At 35.4% G+C, this 21,480-nt stretch overlaps 1 protein-coding gene across 1 annotated transcript in view; it reads right to left on the bottom strand.

The window, feature by feature from the left end:
* The window catches only part of LOC134662660 (myosin-11-like), a 30,541-nt gene extending 15,200 nt beyond the window's left edge, over positions 1–15,341 (bottom strand). Inside the window, exons 1-5 of the mRNA XM_063518933.1 lie at positions 15,261–15,341; positions 14,577–14,637; positions 13,780–13,880; positions 6,394–6,574; positions 5,795–5,952 (exon numbers count right to left, since the gene is read on the bottom strand). Coding sequence (XP_063375003.1) covers positions 5,795–5,952; positions 6,394–6,574; positions 13,780–13,880; positions 14,577–14,637; positions 15,261–15,341 — 582 coding nt within the window. The remainder of the gene's footprint in view (positions 1–5,794; positions 5,953–6,393; positions 6,575–13,779; positions 13,881–14,576; positions 14,638–15,260) is intronic.
* Between the last annotated feature and the right edge of the window lie 6,139 nt (positions 15,342–21,480).

Here is a 21,480-nt window from a genome sequence, read left to right as displayed (position 1 = left end):
TGCCTTATTGCCAGAAAGTCTGCATATGCATATATTCTTAAAATCCTAACCTAAGAAGAAAAATAAATAAAGGAAATAATAATATGTATAAATCGACTTTCACCCCGTTTCTTGCCTTTCGTGCCTTTTTTCTTCATTTCATTTTTTTTGTGCATTATACCTACAATTTAAATCAGAACACTTGCTTAAGGGGACGGTATATGACGTTTTCGATTTAGACCTCACTTTGTGCAATCAATTTGTTCAATGAATGATTAATAACTGCATTAAATTATACGCAAATCTGTTCACGAAGAAGCCGTGTACCGGCTCTTCACGCCATATTTTTTTTTATTTCCTGTAATTCTCTACAAATCGACACTAAAAGTGTCCAAAAATCAAAATATGGAGTTCCGTTTGAGCAAGACGCATTACAGTTTTGTCTTTGACAGTAATTGAGTTGTTGTGGGATTTTGAAGGCTAGATAACTAAACTACCAGATTATTATCTACTTATATTTTTACTCACAAATACAACACAGAAATTCAATCCCAAATGTAAACTTTCGTATAATTTCCATACATTGACGACATCACTCAAAACTCTTCTTCGAGTCAGATGGCCGTTGGCCTTGCATCGAAGCAGACGTGTACATCGTCATAGCTCGTTTTTGACATTAATAAAGACATTTCATCATATACGCATACGAAAATGTATACCAGTAGATAAATTGTATTTCATAAAATAGGGTAAATAAATATAATCACGTCGAGCTCCAGTCAAATTTTAAATGTGAGTTGTTGTTATTTACGGGTCGTAACGGTCGAAAACAGCAGTAAATTATCCTAAAACAATACGATTACAATCGAATTTAAGTAACTTGTTCCTTCAAAACCCGCTTAAAATGAAAAAAGTTTAAAAACTCGTTTTACTGATTGGGATTGATTTTCATTATGCTGGTATCAATTTTGCGTCATTATAAAAATGTATATGACTTCTGTACGTCAATGACTTTTGATGTCAATTAATTGTAATCTTGTATTTATGTTAGAGAATATTATATGTTCATTTAAATATTACTCATCTATTAATACGAAGCGTAATTCGTTTAATACCTAAAGACTTGCAGTGTCTACACCTACGTTCGTTCCGTCTATGTATGCGATTACGTAACGTGCTGTTCTGATAATCTTCAAGAATCAAGATAATTAATAACGGCAAGACCAGCATTTAGTACCAGCGAGTTTTGCGGATTTGGAGACCGAAATGAAGCTTACAGGCCAATATCGCTGCGGCCTGGCCTGCTTATTGTTATGTGTATAAATCGAATGTTATATTAATTTACTATAAAAAACAATGTTTTATTTCAATGACATTCTGTGCGTAGAGGTATGTATGTTTCGGTGATTATAAGAATTATGTCCACACAATAATCGTGCAAAGCAGAGACTGCATTATTTCTTTACGGTATAAGCGGTAAGGAAAAACTCATTGGTATCCTGGCTCGTACCAATGAGTTTTTCGGAACTTATGTACGAAATATCATTTGATATTTACCACTAGCTTTTCGGTGAAGGAGGAAACATCGTGAGGAAACCTGCATACTCGTAGTGCATACATTTGCGAAGAAATTCAAAGCTGTGTGTGAAGTCCCCAATCCGCATTGGGCTAGCGTTGAGATTATTGTCTATACAGGGTGGTCCAAACCGTGACGTCCAAAAATCGTGGGCTATCATAATGTACCCCATATGTATGTTAGCCGATTTTTCGTAGTTTTCAAGTTATGATTTTTTAAGCTTTTAACTTTTCCTATGTAGGTAATATTCTCCGACCGTCCATAGTCTGGGACCGGTCTGAAAACCAGCGCCGGGCACCTAGGCCCGGCACACGCTGAGACTGGAACCCTGTGCCTAATACAAAGATCTTCTCACTTTTGTTTTGTATATGATAACAACTGTTTTATTTTATTATGTAAGTAATTCTAACTCTATTTTATGTTCATGTATGTGGCAATAAACAATTCTTATTCTTATTCTTATTCCTATGAAATTCCGGGGTTCCCATACAGAGTGGCTGAAAAATAACTGCATTCCGTTGCCAGGGAGGTGTTGGGATTATACTGAGCAACTTTTACAACCTCCCTGGCAACGGAAATGCAGTTATTTTTTAGCCACTCTGTATGGGAACCCCGGAATTTCATATGAAAAGTTAAAAGTAAAAAAAAATCATAACTCGATAACTACGAAAAATCGGCTAACATACATGGGGTATATTCTGATAGCCCACGACGTGAGGAATCTAAAAAAAAATTTTTGGACGTCAAGGTTTGGACCACCCTGTATATAGGCTGAATTATTATTATTATTTATAGGCGGTACGGTACCGTTATTATTTATCAATACCGCTTCGTTTTGAAGGTACTATACCTGTTGAAATATAAAGTACGGTACCGGTATAAAATTGCAGCAGGTACAACAATTTTTTATAGGTGTACAGTCAGCTGCAGAGAAAAGGTACCACCCCTGCATACAATCTTCTATGCAGGGGTGACCTGCAGCTGACTGTACCTAAACCATCACTGACCGAGCGTAGGCGAAGGTCTCCGTTTCAGCTTGGGCAAAAATACTTTCGTTTGTTCGAATGTTCTCCTTTGCATATCACATTTCTCAAATATCTCGAGAAAATTTGTAAGCAGGTTCGGTAGTTGGATATAATTACTCGGTTTCTTTTTTTTTTATAAGTTCTAATAGGCAGAGATTGGCATAAAGGACTTAAGCGACAGTAGGGTCTGTGGTACTTAGACCATTGTGATTATTCGTAGTGTCCGACCGAAGATTCGGTTTCGGTTTCGGTTTCGGCCATAAAATCATGTTTCGGCCGTAGTTTCGGTTTCGGCCAAAAAACGGCCGAATCTTTCGGCCTGGCCGAAACATACGAAATAGTACTTCGTATTATGAAACTAAACTATGTGACAAAGACCAAAAGTTGGCGAGCAAGTAGGACAACAATATTTATATATACAGAAATTTGTGTTTCGGTCGGACACTAATTATTAGGTACTTACTGATTACGCTGCGCCGCGTGGAACGTGAGGTGCGTTGGGGTAAGTACATACAAATCATTCAAGAAAAAAATCCCTTTTAAGATCACTCGTGTGTCTGCCCCTAATAGACTAATTCAATTGAAATTTGGTACACATTTTTCACATATGACAAAGAGTCGGTGATCCAAAGATGGACTAGTAACGTAAATAAATAAACTTTTAACTTTGCGGCCATTTTTTTGTATCGTGTGATATATCAGATATTAAATTGTAAGATATTTACTAATAATAAGCATTGGTCACGTAAATTATTTTTAGTCTTTTTTTGCAAGTATGAATGATATAGAACATTATTTCAATTATTTTTAAAATTAAGCCTATCCAAAGGCGACTTGGAAGATGTGTCATGGGGATCTATATTCGTTGGGTGAAAAACAAGTTTTTTTGTCTAATTATCGTTTAAAACACAATCGATCGGCAATAACGCGGGCACATAAAACAAAAAACTTCTTTTTTCACTCATAAAACTCCTTAAACCTAATAAGAGCTAAACAAAAACAAGTGCGAGTCGGACTCGCATTCTAAGGGTTCCGTATATTAAGTCCGTCTCACGCTTGACTGCACATTTCTTATACATTTTCCTGACATATATAGGTAAAGAACTACTTTGTGTATTTTTTTCAAAATTTTAGATCCAGTTGTTTCGGAGAAAGTGGGCGGAGAATGATCATTTTTTGCCTATTTTCATGAATAACTGCTGAACTATTAATCCTAAAATTATAAAAAAAGTTATGTTTGAGATTCTTACAATGAGCTCTTTTATTTGATATGTAACACTATATAGTTTAAAAAACATATTTTTTAATTTTTTCATTTACCCCCCCCCCCCCCCCCCCCCAAAATGGCTACCGTATTTCAAATTCTCTAAAATACATTTTATTTACGTTACACGTCCATCTTTGGGTCACAAATTTACATTTGTGTGCCAAATTTACATATGTGTGCCAAATTTCAACTGAATTGGTCCAGTAGTTTCGGAGAAAATAGACTGTGACAGACGGACGGACAGACAGACAGACGCACGAAGAATTATATGTATATGCACTTATCCCAACGCACCTCTCGTTCTACGCTGCGCGGGGTTCATTGCCGCTCCTACCGCCGTAAGTGTAAGTACAACTACATCATCAAGGCTACGATCGAAGATAATCAGTTCAGCACTGAAATAATAGCGGTGGAATGCCAGTATAATATTTAATTATTTATTTTAATTTTATAAATTTAATAGCAAAATAAATAGCGAATATAGGATACTCGTACAAGTAAATCTGTAAAGATCTTAGGGGTACATCAGCCGACATATATTATTAAATTTTATTTTGTCGGCCTTAATTAAATTTCCACCCTGCCGAAACTTTATTTATTTAAATTTTTAATTGAATTGATTTTTCGCCTTATGAATAACCGTATAGAGTAGTAAATAACATTTTACATCTGACTTAATGACATCTGGGTTTATTCGGTTTAACTTTACAAAACGCGTATCTCGACAAAGCCATAATATGCAGAAAATAGTTAACAATCAAATGAATTAAATTAGAATTTAAATACGTCACGTGTGACATGAACAGACAAGGAGAGCAAGATTTAATGTATTGTTTCTCTTTCTTCTTTCTATGGAACGTTTTTACAGTTTCTGTTCCTCAAAAGAGGTCAGTGGTTAACACTAAACTCAAAACGCAATCTTAAAAAAACTTGATGGGTCAATGACCTGTCCCAGTAAAGTGAGGTAGTGTGCGTGAAGTGCGCTTGTGTGTGAAATGGGGTAAATTGACAGAATCTGAAAATTTACCCACCTCTACCGTCACCTTAAATCGCCAGATTATACTTTACTTAATTTAGCCACCTACATTTATACTGTGCCTGTGGAACGTTATATTGTTCCGAGTTTGTCAGTCTTATCTAATTTACTACTTTCTAGGCATAGACATAGACATAGAAAAACTTTATTTAACATCACATTAATGGTACATTTGAACATACTTACTTAGATCTAATAATGTGTATTTAGTCTAAGCATTTAAACATAAAATCTTAAACACTTAAGAACAAATTAAAATTATGTTTACATATAAACAAAACAACGTGATGTTAAAAAGGGGCTCGACTCAGCATGATGTTGCAGAAAAATTAACTGCAACGCTGGTTTTCAGTCGGACCCTAATAAAATAACAAAGAACCTAAAGTAAAAAAGGAAAATAAAATAGGTGACGGAACGGAGCGCGGAGTGCAAGTTATAAAAAATAAATAAATATATATATATATATATATATATATGTACCTATATAGTTTAATGTATTGTTTGGACTGGGCTATTATCACTATTATCAGAGATAAGAAGGTAGGTAAGAGAGTATTGCTCTACCGCCAAGAGGCAGTTCTTTTTGAATCTGAAGAAGGTGTCGCTTAAAACTACCTCGAAAAGCGGTGGTGCAGTGATGTGAAGCTACTAATTTGCTGCTGACCGATCTAAGGCCATATTTCATTGAAGTGTTTGAGCGCCAGGTGAACTTTTCAAAGAGATACTCCGGTTTTGCAAACTTTACTACACCGAACAATAAGGAAGAAAGATGGAGTTCTCTTCTGTAAGCCATTTTGAGAATGCCTGATGAATTTAAATAAGGAGTTACATGCGCTCGCGGGGGAATTCTAAAACAATAACGCGCACATGCATTTTGGACTCTTTGTATGATGCGGTCTGATTGTACTTACGTGACCTTCGTAAACAAACACCCTTTGGTCGTTGCGTTGTATAGCGCGTACAAATTTCAATATATCCAAGCGTCGCCTCATCAGCTCTCTACCCATGGCTAGGACTTCATCGCGTATCTTCAAAATTTGAACACTTAGCTGCTGGAGTATCTTAGGCCCTGTTGCAAATGGGAACAAGCATTCAGGCTTAAGCATTATAGCTACCTACTACGAAAGTTGAGCGTATTGGTCTGATTATATTATACGACTTTAGTATACGAGGAAGTCTTTAATTTCGTTGAGATGCGGAATGCGCGCGCTTTTCGCTACAATAGTGACAAGCTCTCACCTCCATGTCACACAATTAAGCTCTGGTGTGCCGGATTTTTTTTTTCTAATAGGTTCCTCGTACGGATCCGCCGCGCATTAGAGGGGTAGGTATATTACATAATTATGTCTTTGAGGCGGGCTGCGCGATCAGTGCACGAGTTGCAGTCGCCGCGAGCACTGGAGCCTGAAGAAGGACCCCCGAAGGGCCCGAAACATGTTGCCAATAGCGACTAAAAATTCAAGTGAGTGAAACCGTTGTCGTCTAAACAGTTTATATGTCTTTAGTATACCAAGCACTCCTTTAATATCGGTCCGGGGCTGCGTGGAAGAGGTCTCGGTCATGAGCAGCAGGTCATGTGCCGGCCAGTCTGTGACGGACAGCACACGCACCTCTCCGATGGACCGCGAATTGAGCATGCCAGACCTTGCCTCCATGTCACGCAATTGGGTGTATCGATCGATGTACTCATTCTATAGGAAAAAAGCATAATCTGTTATACTTGTACCTTATTTGGGTCAATTTCACCAAACGAGCATTTTTGTCTAATTCCCATGGAATTTTGAAATACTAACATTACACAAAAAAAATTATGCTGATAATTTGATAAAAAATATAATAAACATTAATTTTCTTATGGGGTAAAAATATTCATAAAACTATAAAAGTTATTTCAATTTAAAATTTTGGTCAGGGCACGGGAATTAGTGTGTCCATGGGAATTAGATTTTACTAGCACGGAAATTAGAACATGGCACAGGAATTGTTTTCTTAACTTATTTTGGTAGTTAAAACTATTATTTATGTATATTTTAATCTACAATAATGTACTTTAACCATACTGAAGCGGCATCGAACATATTTACCTTCTTTAATTTTAGTTTCGGACGACAAATCTACGAAAGTATGATACACTAAAAACTACGTATTTGACTAATCGTTTCCTTGATTTTAATGGCAACTAATCTCTCTTTCTTAGTAAAATGTACATATTTCAAAACAATACCTACTTACATACATACATACATACAAAACTATTCATTAAATTAAAAAGTGTCATGATGTATCTGCATGTAGATAGGTACAAGGTGTATGATCTGGTATATGGCCGTATAGGAAATGATACTAAGAAATAAGTAAATAGGGGCACAGTGAGAAGAAGTTATTGTGTAAGTTAATCTGAAGAAATCGAATATGCTGCCTTCATAAATTCATAACACAAAAAATTGTTTGACCACATATGAGGTAAGGTGGGGTAAGACTATCACAGACAGACAAACATGACGAATCCATAAGGGTTCCGTTTTTTGCCATTTGGCTACGGAACCCTAATAAGGTATCTAATAGTATTACGATTTTAATACCCCCTGGCACTAACTAAAATAACCGACTTGGTTTCCCATTACATCTCAAAACTTTTTTGTAGTAGAAGAACTGCGTTGCGAGACTTGCATCTTTTTACATGTAATGTTTTTGATAGGATCCCATCTCTTTTTGTAGGCTGTCCTTCTTTTCAGGTAATCATACCCATACCATACTGATACTATGTATACACATCTTTATTCATACTCACATCGTACGTCGTAGTGTACCTTTACTTTCCCTACTAATTGTAAGAACTAAAAGGTAACGTTGTTATCGCATATATTTCTATGGGATTACAAACTTATTTATGCAGTTATTAGATCTTTAGAACGTGACTAATATTGCAGTATTATTAGATTTTTATTGGCTTAAAAAGCTAAAACCAAATTACGTTTCAAATTTGGGTATGCTAGAAGTACCTTAAAATAATGATGATCGTGAGTGATTGTGTCAGTGACAAAAATAAGGGATTGTAAAGTGCATTAAATGTTATTTTGATAGAATGTTATTGAGATTTGATGGTACGGCCGTGCCACTTTGTTTTGCTCGACTTGGCGGCGGCACTGCCGTGCCCCCAGATCCTTTGTCCTTCCCCGGGACTCAAACTATCTCCATGCCAAATATCATCAAGATGATATTGGTTCAGCGGTTTAAGCGTGACGAGATAACAGACAGACAGACAGAGATACTTTCGCATTTATAATATAGTAAGAATAGGATATATATTTATTTTTTCTTGTATTAGAAAAGCTAATTTATAACAACTAATCTATTAAACGAGCAATTCTTGTATATATTTCGGGGATCTCGGAAACGGCTCTAACGATTTCGAATGAAATTTGATCATCTACTACTAGTGCTTCATATGCACGCTGAATAAATTATTTTCTTTTATTTAACAAACAGGTATGTACAGTGACTTAAAACTTCTTTTAAATAGATACATCCCTACTTCAGCAAGTATAAACTAGGATTTCCCATAGGTACATATGTGCAGTAACTGAGTGCATGAATCAAATCAGCCTACATAATCTATTTTCTTGATGATTAACATAATGATTAATTACAACTTTTACAAGAATAATCTGTTCCATTGCTCTCAATATTTTTGTTACATTTTTAAATAATAAGTTTATTTTTCGACTTGGTTGCGTTGTACACGTACATAAACCGCCATAGGTAAGTATTGTCTGAAGAGATACTACCTACTACGAACGCCTTATATTGGGCAAGATTTAATCCTGCAACAAACATGTATGGATTAGGTAGATATTCCGAAAGAACGGCGATATAATCAAGGCTCTTAATACTGTTTAAAAGGTTTACCTTTGTAAATAGTCACAACTGATTGCTGAAAATATTAGACATGTGGGCCTATGGACGGTTTCCAGGACACGATTTATGGTCTTGCTGGATAGATTTAGGCATACGTTTTAATTTTATTTATGCCTTTTAACCCTAAAACAAAAAAACTGAACATAATCTTAAAAGTTCGAAAGAGTTCTTCCAGTACTTGTCATAACCTCAATTTTTAGTAATGTTTACCATCAACGAGCATGATTGTACATTGTAGGCCCCTTAGCTTTGCTTATTCTTATTTAATGTATTGGTATTTAATGGTGACAGCAGAAATATCTCTTGAAACAGAAACGATTCAGAATGAAAACCAAATGAAAACAAATAAGGTGACGGCTGTCATTCACGATCCATATTCCACAGATAAAACACAGATGACACGCGTTTTTGGAATTATTTGAACACAGTGTTGCTAACCCGCGATTTTTCAAATTTGCCGCCTTTTACTACTGACAAGATTTGGTTGACGGACTTTATATGAGGGTTTTTTGGGGTGAAAAATCGATCTAGCTAGGTGTTATCTCTGGGAAAACGCGCATTTTTGAGTTTTTAGGTAGGTATATGTTTTCCAAGCAAAGCTCGGTCTCCCAGATATTTAAACTTTATACGGTATACGCTGTCAGCTGTCAAATTTACAAAAAAAAAACATTGCAAATTTGATTCATTTTGTTTCATGTAACCTTTGGTACAGGTATTATAATATGTAATAATTCCAGAAATAGTTTTATGTTTATATAATATTTTAATGTTATAATATGATCAATGAATAAGGTAAGGTGGGGCAAGACTAACAGTACAAGGATTCCATACAAGTGATAGTCTTACCCCGGTGTCGTCTTACCCCACCTTACCTTACGTATTAAAATTGCCCGGGTTATTCGGGTCCACCCTGTATGTACTATAGTACTTATACTAAAAAACCGTTCACAAATTTTTGTGCATTCTTTAAGATTTCCTTAAATGCAAAATAAAAAGATATACGTCATATTATTATTACATATAATATATATTCAATGCCAATATACATAAATGTAAAAATAATATGACGTAAACATTGCCAATTAACTTAAAGTGCCCCCAATAAAAGATTTGTTGACAATAAATGTAATACTTTCTAATTCCCGTGCCACTTAATCAGCTGTTTTAGGTAAATTTGCTATGGGAATTAGGGCACGGAAATTAGAATTCGTAATAAAAAAATTCGCCAAAAATTTAAATCGTGTTTGACCAAACTGTTATGTTATCGCTTACATAAAGATACATAAAGGGCTCCTAAATATGACAATTGTTATTGAAAAGCTATGTGGAAAATAAAATTTATAAGGGGCATCGAAATTAGAAAAAAATTGTCGCCCACCCGGATTCCGAAATACTTACGCGATTTGCTCAAACACGCCACGGCTTGACGTACATCCGTTTGCTTTGAAAGACAGCCGAATACTGCCAGTACAGGTGAGGCGGGACACGAGGCGGTTCAAATACAGACGTCGGCTGTCAGAGCCCTGTGAGTTTTGCCGACGAAATTGTACTCGCGCGCTCGGACAAAATTTAAACATCGATCACGAGTTATTTACCACAATGAAGTTAATAGTGTATGTGCTCAGTGATAGTAAATATCATCTAGTTTAAGTATTTGACACTAAATTAGTGATACTAATGTAGAATTTTTCGTAGGATTTTTCATTATGCTCAAAAGTAGATTCCGGACAGGGCACGGGAGCAGTAATTTGAGCCTTTAGGTATTTTTAAGTGTACTCTAAAAACCAATTAATCAGTGAATTCATATGGAACTCGGTGTGAAAGTGTGACTTCTTTATGTAAAAAAAAAATGGTAAGTATTATCTGATGCAAACCCACGATTTTCATCACGGACAGAAAAAAAATCGTGTTCAGAAATTGACCCATTTAACCTAAATTAACATAGCAATTATCTGCTTATGTATGATTTTTCTAAAACAAATTAAAGTCAAAATGATGGAAAGAGACAATAACGCTTATCAGAACCATGTTAGATTTGACTTTTTTATCCATAAAGTTAGTACGGATGTCACCTGAGTGGATTACATTTACACTGCACCCTTAGCACATGATTGGCGCGATAGTATCTCGCGGCGAGATAGACTACCTGTCCCTCTTTTATTAACATACTTAGAAAAAGACGGGTAGTCTTATCTCGCCTCGAGATACTGTCGCGCCAATCATGTGCTAGCCAGGCTGGTGCCGTATTAGATCCCCTATATAGGATTTTACTGAGTCCAACATCTAGATCCAGGAAATTCCGCGAAGAATTAATAAATCTGGGGGCACGGCAGTGCCCCCGCCAAGTCGAGCAAAACAAAGAGGCACGGCCGTACCATCCGTCCTTTTCTCGAAGCGATTCAGGCCATTTTCGACGTCCTGTAATTTTGTGCTGGCTCTTTAGCCAGAACCCTGAATTTTCTGTGACATACAGGGCTTAACATGCTTTAGATATACATACTTATTCTCAAAAACATTCAATTTGAACTTGTAGGTAGTTTAAGAATTATTGTACGTCAAAGTGTCTTAGCTTTGTCACTGATACACTCACTCACTCACTCACTCACGATCATCATAATTCTAAGGTACTTCTAGCCTACCTACAAGTTTCAAATTTTAAACATAAGTAGTTTTCAGCTTATCAAGCCATAGAAAACCTAACAATATTTCAATATCAGTCACGTTTTAAAGATTTAAGAACTGCATAAGTAAGTTTGTAGTCCCATATAAATATATGCTATTACAAAGTTACTCTTGCAGTTCCTACAAATAGTAGGTAAAGTAAAGGTACACGGTACACTACGATGTACGATGTGAGTATGAATGAAGATGTGTATAGTTATGATATGTGTATACGTAGTAGGGTAAAGGCACCAGTAGTCAGCCTTATAACGACTTTTTTAAGTTTGAACGTTCGGCATTTCTACAGGATTAGTCGGGTAACTAAACAAATGACATGGTTAGATCAATTATTTATCAGAGTTTTAAAACAAAATATTTAAATAAATAACAATCCTCTTTATAATATGTCTAATTAAGTTTAAACAAAAAGTGGCACTTTTCTCCAGTAGTCAGCCTCCAAAATCGAGTAAGCAGCCTCTGTGTACCCAGTACTCAGCCTATATAAACTATTCATAATAATTAGATCAAAATCACTAATATTTATATCAAAATCAACGATATTATAATATTTATTTTTTCTTTATAATTTTTGTTATCGTTATTGTACTTAGTTGTAGTTTTTAATTTTAGTTTATAATTTTTTGCATATATCAAAATCAACGATGTTAAACAAATATCAATTTTTTATTAATAATTTTAGTTATTGTTATTGTAGTTTTTAATTTTAGTTTATAATTTTTTTGCATACATGTATTACTTACCTACCTGTTTACTTATTTAATAAAAAAAAATACTTATAGGTACATACAATTCTTATGACACGAAATTTGTTGGCCATAGGTACTTAATTAACTAACACTATTCTTGCAAACTAAGAATCGCAATATTTATTTTCTAATAATGAATCCGTCAAAAATTAACGAGGTAAATCAGGTAATATATAATTATGTTCCTAGCAGGTATTCGGTAAAAAATAATTAATTGAGTCTATGCAGATCTAATTATCATTAATAAACAAAGTCATATACCGACCAGGAAAAAGCAAAATGATAGGTATAGTTAACGCCAAAAATATGTATACACTTTTGAACTTTATTTCAATGAGATTAGGGTTTAAAAATGTGGACATATTTTTGGCGGCGACGTACCAAGCAAGGTCAATGGCTGAGTACTGGATCCGCGAAACCCAGTGCTCAGCCGCATTAAAACGTTATTTCAAATGCGGCTGACTACTGGGTTTTGCTTTAAATTGACTAGGGCATGCCTAACTAAATTTGAAAATGTAAATTTAACGGTCCTAACGGTCGCATTGGCTCGAAAATAATAAAATAAATGAATAACCCAAAGGTCAGCCGTGGGGGGCTGGGCACTGGATTCTTTGGAAAAAAGTGTTATCCAGTGGCCAGCCCCCTCAATTTATAAGTGAAATATTGACATTTTCATTCAAAAATAATGCATGTTAATAGATAAACTAATAAATAAACCAATCATTAACAAAAACAATAACTTTTAACATTAAAACATAGTTTTTCTTGCCTGTTAAGAGAACTCCACGTGCAGAAAAAAATATGGCGGACATGACACTATTGCACTCGTCGACAAACAGCACCTGTATGAACGAGTATATCTCTTCCCCCCGTTCCCTCACCGCACCTGTCGTGTGACGTATTAACCAATAAGGAATCAAAGCTCCTATTTGAGTACTCGCGATTTGTTTAAACGAATATACCAGATATTTATGACCAATAAACGACTCAAAAGGCTGACCACTGGTACCTGGCTGGCCACTGGTGCCGTTACCCTAGGTATGGGTATGAGTACCCGAACAGAAGAACTGCCTACAAAAAGAGATGAGATCCCATCAAAAACATTACCTACATGTAATAAAAAGGTGCAAGTCTCGCAACGCTTCTACTACAAAAAAGTTTTGAGAAGTAATGTGAAACCAAGTCGGTTATTTTAGTCAGTGCCAGGGGGTGATAAAACCGTATCAATAAGATATCTTCAATAAGGGAGCCATCTCGGCAGTGCCAACAGGTGGATTGTTCTTCTTGGGTTGGCGCGTTTTCGGGCAAGGTCTTGGAACCATGCGTTGTCGTGAATTTCGCGACCTTTCGCGATTATCTTACATATACTTTTAAGTTTGTGGTTTGTTCTATTGCAATTGTAAGTAATATTTTTATTAGCACAAAAATTTACAAAATATAATAACAAAACTTCACTAAGTCGAACAGAACATTGTTGAGGTATTCATTAAGAGTATTGTTATATGTTCTTGTTATTATGTTGCATATACAATAAAATGGATCTAAGATACCTGTTGTTGAATAAATTGCTGTCGAAATTTTAAAAACTCTTGCCGCTTATTTTCAAGTCCACCTTCTGATTTAGCAGCCTGAGGTAATACAGTTTCTTGGTCTAAAACAAATAGAAACAAACAGTAAGTACCACAACCCAAATATTGTATATCATGTAAGGGGCTATTCATAAATTACGTCATTTCAAATTGGGGGGTGGGAGGTCTGGACATCAGATGATGGTACGGTAGCATGACGTAGAAAAGTAGGAAGGAGGGGGGGAGGTCATTCCCAAGATGATATCATCTCTCGCATCTTTAAAAAGTGCTTGAATGAGTAAAAAAAGGAATGAAATTCGTGTGTCTATAACCTGTTTGCTTTATGAGTAACCCCTTACATGATATACAATACAATATTTGGGTTATGGTACTGTTTGTTTCTTCTAAGGTCGCAATAATATGTGACACGCTCTTATGGCTCTACAAATAAGATCGTGTCAGATATTTTCGCGGCCTTCGTTGTGTAACATATTATTGCAGGTGACTGTACATACCTGCTTCAAAACCATAGGAAGATAAAATACATATACTTACTCAGCTTATAGGTTCATGCTCAGCTTAACATTTTTTTTTTCAAATCAATCAATCAATCAATAATTTTATTTCGTCATCATAGGTGTAAATACATTAGTACAGGTGTTAGGGTGTTTTTTCAATGCAGCAGCTATGATGTACCTTTCCGGCTTACGATATTTAAAATATAGCTAAGTAATACAATTATTACTCAATAATTAATTAATTATTATTCAAAGGATTACTTTTGATAACTTCAGAGGATACAGGTCCTATAATTGCAGGTATGTCTTCTGCTGAAACGGCCTACAAACAAGATCAAAGGTAAAATAAAATAAAAATTAACATTACCCAGTATTAAAGTTATGCCGTTCTCGAGAATGTTCTCCGTTTCTTATGGGTAATTATGTTCGAGCGAGAACATAATGTCTCATACAAAACAGAACGTTCTAGAGAAAGATACAACTATATCCAGTCCATGTTCCATACAACCATGGAGAGGACAAAGTAGGTAATAAAAATAGCACTAGTTTTGGCATAATACTCATATCAATGTTTATCAGATCATTACTACATTTTGCCCTTGCCATCACGGCCCCGACTTAATCGCAAGGTTTTTATATTTGCAAATAAAGTAAGTGATAAGTTTCGTTTTATCGTCAGGGCCAGCTAAGGCAACACGTGGAAACATTATCTTAAAATAAAAATAGCTAACTTTTTTCCATGCAACCGTGGATGAAATTCGATTTCTGTCATGATGTTGTCAGTAGCACCTTAAGTGCCTGTGGGCTCCTTTCAACTCGTAGTCCGTCGCGGCTCAAGATACCTACCTACCAGTGCGACTCGTTTCCACAACACTAAAGATCTCACCCTATAATTTCCTATGCACTATGTGTACGTATAGGTATAGGTACTATACTATAACGTACTTCCACTTCCGACTCTTTTTCGGTAGTCCAGTAAACATAGAAATAACCATACCGCTCGTACAGTGGAGGAGCTTGTACCATTGGTATAAGATTGTTTTCTTGGTAATGGCACGCTGTGGGTACTCCCCTTCTTCTTAACTGCTACCAGAACCGGCAGTCCTGTGTTAGTGTGTTATTTAACAGTATGGTTAAGTAGGCCTGCACTTAAATCAATATGGTTCTCGATTCAATACATTATTCAGTCTAGTAAGTAGCAAAACTAGAAGTAGCTTAACAATAACAACATTTGTCGGTAATCGGTATCATACTTAGGTATATACCTACACACGCGCACAGACATAGGTTTTTAAAAGGTCGGCAACGCGCATGTAACATCCCTGAGGGTACATGCGTCTACAGGCTACATGCGGGCCGTATCCTTGTTTGCCGTCCCCATTTTATCCCAAGTATTCCCTTTCAGAAGTATTTATTTAAACATCTAGTTAAGAGCCCATCAACGTGCACACTAGCGCCACTGCTAAATAATCGTGATTATTTTTGATTGATTATTCTATGCGTCTAAAGTTAAAACGGCCGTTTATATTTTGAGTTTATAGATTGACGAATCCAGCAACATAGAAACTAGTTTGATGTATTCAAAAGGTACTTTAATACAAGATACAGTACGTAGCGGCCTAGCTGCCCCCTTTTTAGGGTTCCGTAGCCAAATGGCAAAAAACGGAACCCTTATAGATTCGTCATGTCTGTCTGTCTGTCTGTCCGTCTGTCCGTCTGTCTGTCCGTCCGTATGTCACAGCCACTTTTCTCCGAAACTATAAGAACTATACTGTTGAAACTTGGTAAGTAGATGTATTCTGTGAACCGCATTAAGATTTTCACACAAAAATAGAAAAAAAACAATAAATTTTTGGGGTTCCCCATACTTCGAACTGAAACTCAAAAATTTTTTTTTCATCAAACCCATACGTGTGGGGTATCTATGGATAGGTCTTCAAAAATGATATTGAGGTTTCTAATATCATTTTTTTCTAAACTGAATAGTTTGCGCGAGAGACACTTCCAAAGTGGTAAAATGTGTGTCCCCCCCCTCTAACTTCTAAAATAAGAGAATGATAAAACTAAAAAAAATATATGATGTACATTACCATGTAAACTTCCACCGAAAATTGGTTTGAACGAGATCTAGTAAGTAGTTTTTTTTTTATACGTCATAAATCGCCTAAATACGGAACCCTTCATGAGCGAGTCCGACTCGCACTTGGCCGCTTTTTAAATATCTTTCGTTAAATTGAAATAATCACGATTATTTAGCAGTGACGCTAGTGTGCACGTTGATGGGCTCTTAACCATTACTAGACGTTCGTGCTGATGGTTTGCGTCCATATGTCCGCGAACAATGTTGAGGCATTGTCCTGCGTTATGCAGGCACTTATCGATTCCTGAATATGTTTTTCACAATGCAACATGAGCACTAGTTAGATTTACCAATCTTCATGATTTCGATACAATTTATTCTGTAGGTGGGTTCTGGTGACTTTTGATAAATGACAACACGTGTCATCACGCATCAGACGCTTAATAATTTGGTGCAAAGAGAATTAAAGCACTATTTGGTGAAAACAGTGAGTATTTTACACGACTGCCCCAAAATTAAAGGAGTGTATTGTTTTCAGGGTTCATGTTTGTATGTGATCATACTGATCATATGTAAGTTTCTTTGTGTCACCATAATGTATTATTTGGACTTAACACAAATATAGATGGTCAAACCAATTTGTCAGTAAATAGGAACAAAAAAACTATACTCATCCTTTTCTTTTGGGTGCTAGTACTAGTGTAAGACAAAAATAGTATGACTCTCTCTCTGTCTATGTTTGAAATACGACAGTCCTTTGACTCACTATATTTGTGTTCATCACATCACACAAATAAACGCCCAAAATATTAGTATGGATATACAGAGAGTAGAGTTAGACCAAGAAAAGTCTGCAGCGATTTTGATAGCCCACGCAGTGCAAGTGTTATTTACACGTCAGAAATTTATAGAAATTTGACGTTTAAAATGACACTTGCACTGCGTGGGCTATCAAAATCGCTGCAGACTTTTCTCGGTCTGACTCTAGTACCTACCTACATAAACATAAAAGTCGATTTTCAATGCCATGAGTAGCATTGTAGATAACAAAGAAATTCAGGTCAAGACAGTACATCACTAACTGATAGTGTTAATACTTATATCTTGTTGTTAAAATACACCTAACCTAATAAAAACATTTGTAAGTACTGTTCAAGGGCTCTTGTAACTATTTAAGTATTGATAAAGAAGAATTAGGTGATTACACATTGTCTTCGCTGATAGAGTGTCTGACTGTATTTCCGCACAGACTCTATTGATAGAATAAGTAGAGTCCAGAAGAGCTGGGCAAATCGTTGGGGCAAATCGACAGATTTGATAAGGAAAATAATTGGCGCCAATCTAATCTAGCGTCCACACGTAGGTACACAACTTAATCACCAATTTGCATTCCATAGATACTAAATTCGAAAATTGGCATTATTGTGTCCGCACTTACTGATTTGATCGGGGAATCAAATTGGCGTTTGCATCCGCACCTCCTGATTCGATCGGACAATTTCATCAGATTGGCCAAAAATTGTCTCGTTTGCACTTCACTATATCCATGTCCATGGCCGCTGCATTTTTGATAGATATTTGACAGGCAATCTTGCATTAAGTTGTAGATCTTGTACACATCTGTGACTTGTATAATAAGTGTACCGCGAACAAAGTTTGTGCGGTACACTAAAAATGGATTAATTAGTGTCACCTTAGTGTCACCAAAAAAAATTTGGCTTTCATACATTTTGGCTGTGGTCCATTGGAAGGGTAAATTTTTATTTCTCGATTTCGGTGTTGGTCCCATAGTAAAATTTGCTCAGTATAATCCCAAAACCTCCCTGGCAACGGCAATGCAGTTATTTTTTAGCCATCCTGTATGGGAACCCCGGAGCAGGACTAAGCCTATATATACACAATCAGTAAATGTAAAAGAATCGTTCACCACAATATTTAAGTAAAACAATCATTCTTTTTTTCTGTTGTTATACTTTTTGGTAAGGACAAATTTAATTATCTAAACTCAAGGATACCCTACAACATTTAATTAACAAAGATAAAACCTTTTTAACCGTTATGACAGCACTTTGAGTATGAAGAATATTAAATGTCACACTTGAGTGAGATACGATTTTTCAAAAGTAACCAGACTCGTCGTTAATAAATTAAAACTTTTTTTTAAACAGTATAAAATAAATTAAAGTTAATCTCACAAATACTGGTAAGAAACCGTTGTTTAGAACTTACTGTATGCGTAATAGGTTGGATCCTGCTCAAATCCCCCTGTATATACCTAAATAAATAAATATATAGGTACCTATACAAGAATTGCTCGTTTAAAGGTATAAGATAAGAAGATAAATAGAAGCAGAAACACGCCGAGGAGTTACCTTTCACCCCTCCCCCACTTTCATATCCCCATTTTTAGTTTTTAAGCTCATGTACCTACCTATCAGGGACACAGTCGCAATGGTACTTGTACTATTGTTTAAAATACAATACCTATAAAAAAATGTTTTACTTATTTATTTTTTATAAAAACTTGTGTTTTCCACAAGTAGGACGCGTGCGCAGTAGCTGTAACTACTATTGTATTTTATTTTTATCGTTTTTGCAAACAGTGAGATTACAATAAGATTGCTGTTTGGAAATAGATTCGCTTTGCACCATCGTGGTGTGGTGAATCAATGCAGTTACACTTTCATGTAATCGTAAATAAAATACCTAAGAACCGATTCAATTGACAAACAATAAATAATATTTTTTAACTCATTGTGATTAAAAATCGTTGTAATTCCCGATTAATTATATGTCGTAGTTATATACCTAATATTTTTAAAAGGTCTGTCTGCCTGTACTATAGTATATATATATCGAGTAAACACTAAACACAATGAATAAGTGAGCAACAGGTGAGCAATCATTTAAGTGACCGAGCTTCGCTCGGAAAACATAAAAAAACTCGAAAATGCGCGTTTTCCCAGAGATAAGACCTAGCTAGATCGATTTTTCGCCACCAAAAACCCCCATATAGCAAATTTCATCGAAATCGTTAGAGCCGTTTCCGAGATCCCGTAAATATATATCTATATATATAAATGCAAGTGTCCTGACTGACTGACTGACTGACTGATTCATCAACGCAGAGCCGAAACTACAAAAGATAGAAAGTTGAAATTTGCACACTAGGTTGCATTTATAAAGTGTACAAGAGATAAGAAGCGATTTTGAAAAATTCAACCCCTAAGGGGGTTAAAAAGGGGAAGAAAGGTTGTATGGGGTACAAGTTTTATTTTAAGCTAGGAATTTGAAACTTCGTAAAAAGGTATATTATTAAAAAACAAGAAAACTAATTTCAGCGTTTTTGAAAATTCATCCCCCAAGGTGGTGAAAAAGGGGTTGAAAGTTTGTATGGAGATCGAAAAAAATTTTGAGTGCGGGACTTGAAACTTTGTATATGGACATATTATTAAAATACAAGAAAAGTAATTTTAGCGTTTTTAAAAATTCATCCCCTAACAGGGTTAAAAAGGGGTTGAAAGATGGAATCCATTACAAATTCCAAGAAACTTCTTATAAACGCGTAACATAAAATTAAAAAGTAACATTAATTGAACATTATTAAAAATTCAACCCCTAAGGGGGTTAAAAAGGGGATGAAAATTTGTCTTGGGGTTCAAATTTTATTGTAAGCTAGGAACTTGAAACTTCGTAAAAAGGTATTATAATAAAAGAGAAGAAAACTAATTTCAGTGTATTTGAAAATTCATCCTCCAAGGTGGTGAAAAAGGTGAAAAGGGTTGAAACTTTGTATGCACATGAAATATTTTTTTGAGTGCGGGACTTGAATCTTTGTTTATGGGCATATTATAAGAATAAAAGAAAAGTGATTTCAGCGTTTTTGAAAATTTATCCCCCAAGGTGGTGAAAAAGGGGTTGCAAGTTTGTATGCACATTAAATATTTTTTTGAGCGCGAGTCTTGAATCTTTGCATAAAGGCATATTATTAGAATACAAGAAAAGTAATATTAGCGTTTTTGAAAATTCATCCCCTAAGGTGGTGAAAAAGGGGTTGAAAGTTTGTATGCACATCAAATATTTTTTTGAGTGCGGGAGTTGAATCTTTGTATAAGGGCATATTATAAAAATACAAGAAAAGTGATTTTTTAAAAATTCATCCCTTAAAAGGGTTAAATAGGGGTTGAAAGTTTGTATGGAGGTCAAACATTTATTTGATTGCGGGACCTAAATCGTTGTATAAAGGCATATTATTAGAATACATGAAAACTAATTTCAGTTTTTTTTTTAAATTCATCCCCTAAAAGGTTTAAGAAGGGGTTGAAAGTTGGTAGAGTTCAAATTGTATTTAAAGCTAGGAACTTCAAACTTCGTAAATAGGTAGTTAGGTAGTAGGTTTTACTAAATAGTGGACTTGAAAATATGCTGGTTGAGAGGGATTATATCGAGAACAATTTTATTCAGTTAGGGGCTTGAAACTTCGTAGCCAGGTTGTGTATAATAATTAACAAATGATTAACAGTCCCTACTGCTATCTTTTGCTGCATAATGTTCTAAGCTAATGTAGAATATATAACCACCAATATACAAATCCACGCGTACGAAGTCGCGGGCAACAGCTAGTATACTTATATATATATAAACAAGAATTGCTCGTTTAAAGGTATTAGATAGATTAGATAGATACTTTGATCAAACGTCAAGAAAGGATAATAGGTAGTAATGTTGGTAAGAGCTAATGTAAATAGTCAGGTATCTTACTTACATTGTTACGGTTAGCCCGGTTAGGTTAAAGAATCTCATTGTACAGTCAAGTGTAAAAATATGGGTGCACACATCATACTCAAACAGATGTCCCATATCTCTTGTCAGCGAAATAAGAATTATGGGACATATTTTTGAGTATAGTTATATTATGCGACCATATTTTTACACTTTACTGTATTATGATTAAACACGGCATGAAAAGCCAGGTTGAGCCGGATCATTCTAAAAGGACACCATTAAGACTTAAAATTTTAACTATTAACCACAATGCCTTTTGGCCGGGAGCGATAAACTAGCGCGCGCTCAGCAAGCGATTAA

The sequence above is a fragment of the Cydia amplana genome, chromosome 3, assembly GCF_948474715.1.
Source record: "Cydia amplana chromosome 3, ilCydAmpl1.1, whole genome shotgun sequence".
NCBI classification, from domain to species: domain Eukaryota; kingdom Metazoa; phylum Arthropoda; class Insecta; order Lepidoptera; family Tortricidae; genus Cydia; species Cydia amplana.
The sequence above is the reverse complement of the archived record's forward strand: the minus strand, read 5'-3'. Positions and strand labels throughout refer to the sequence as shown.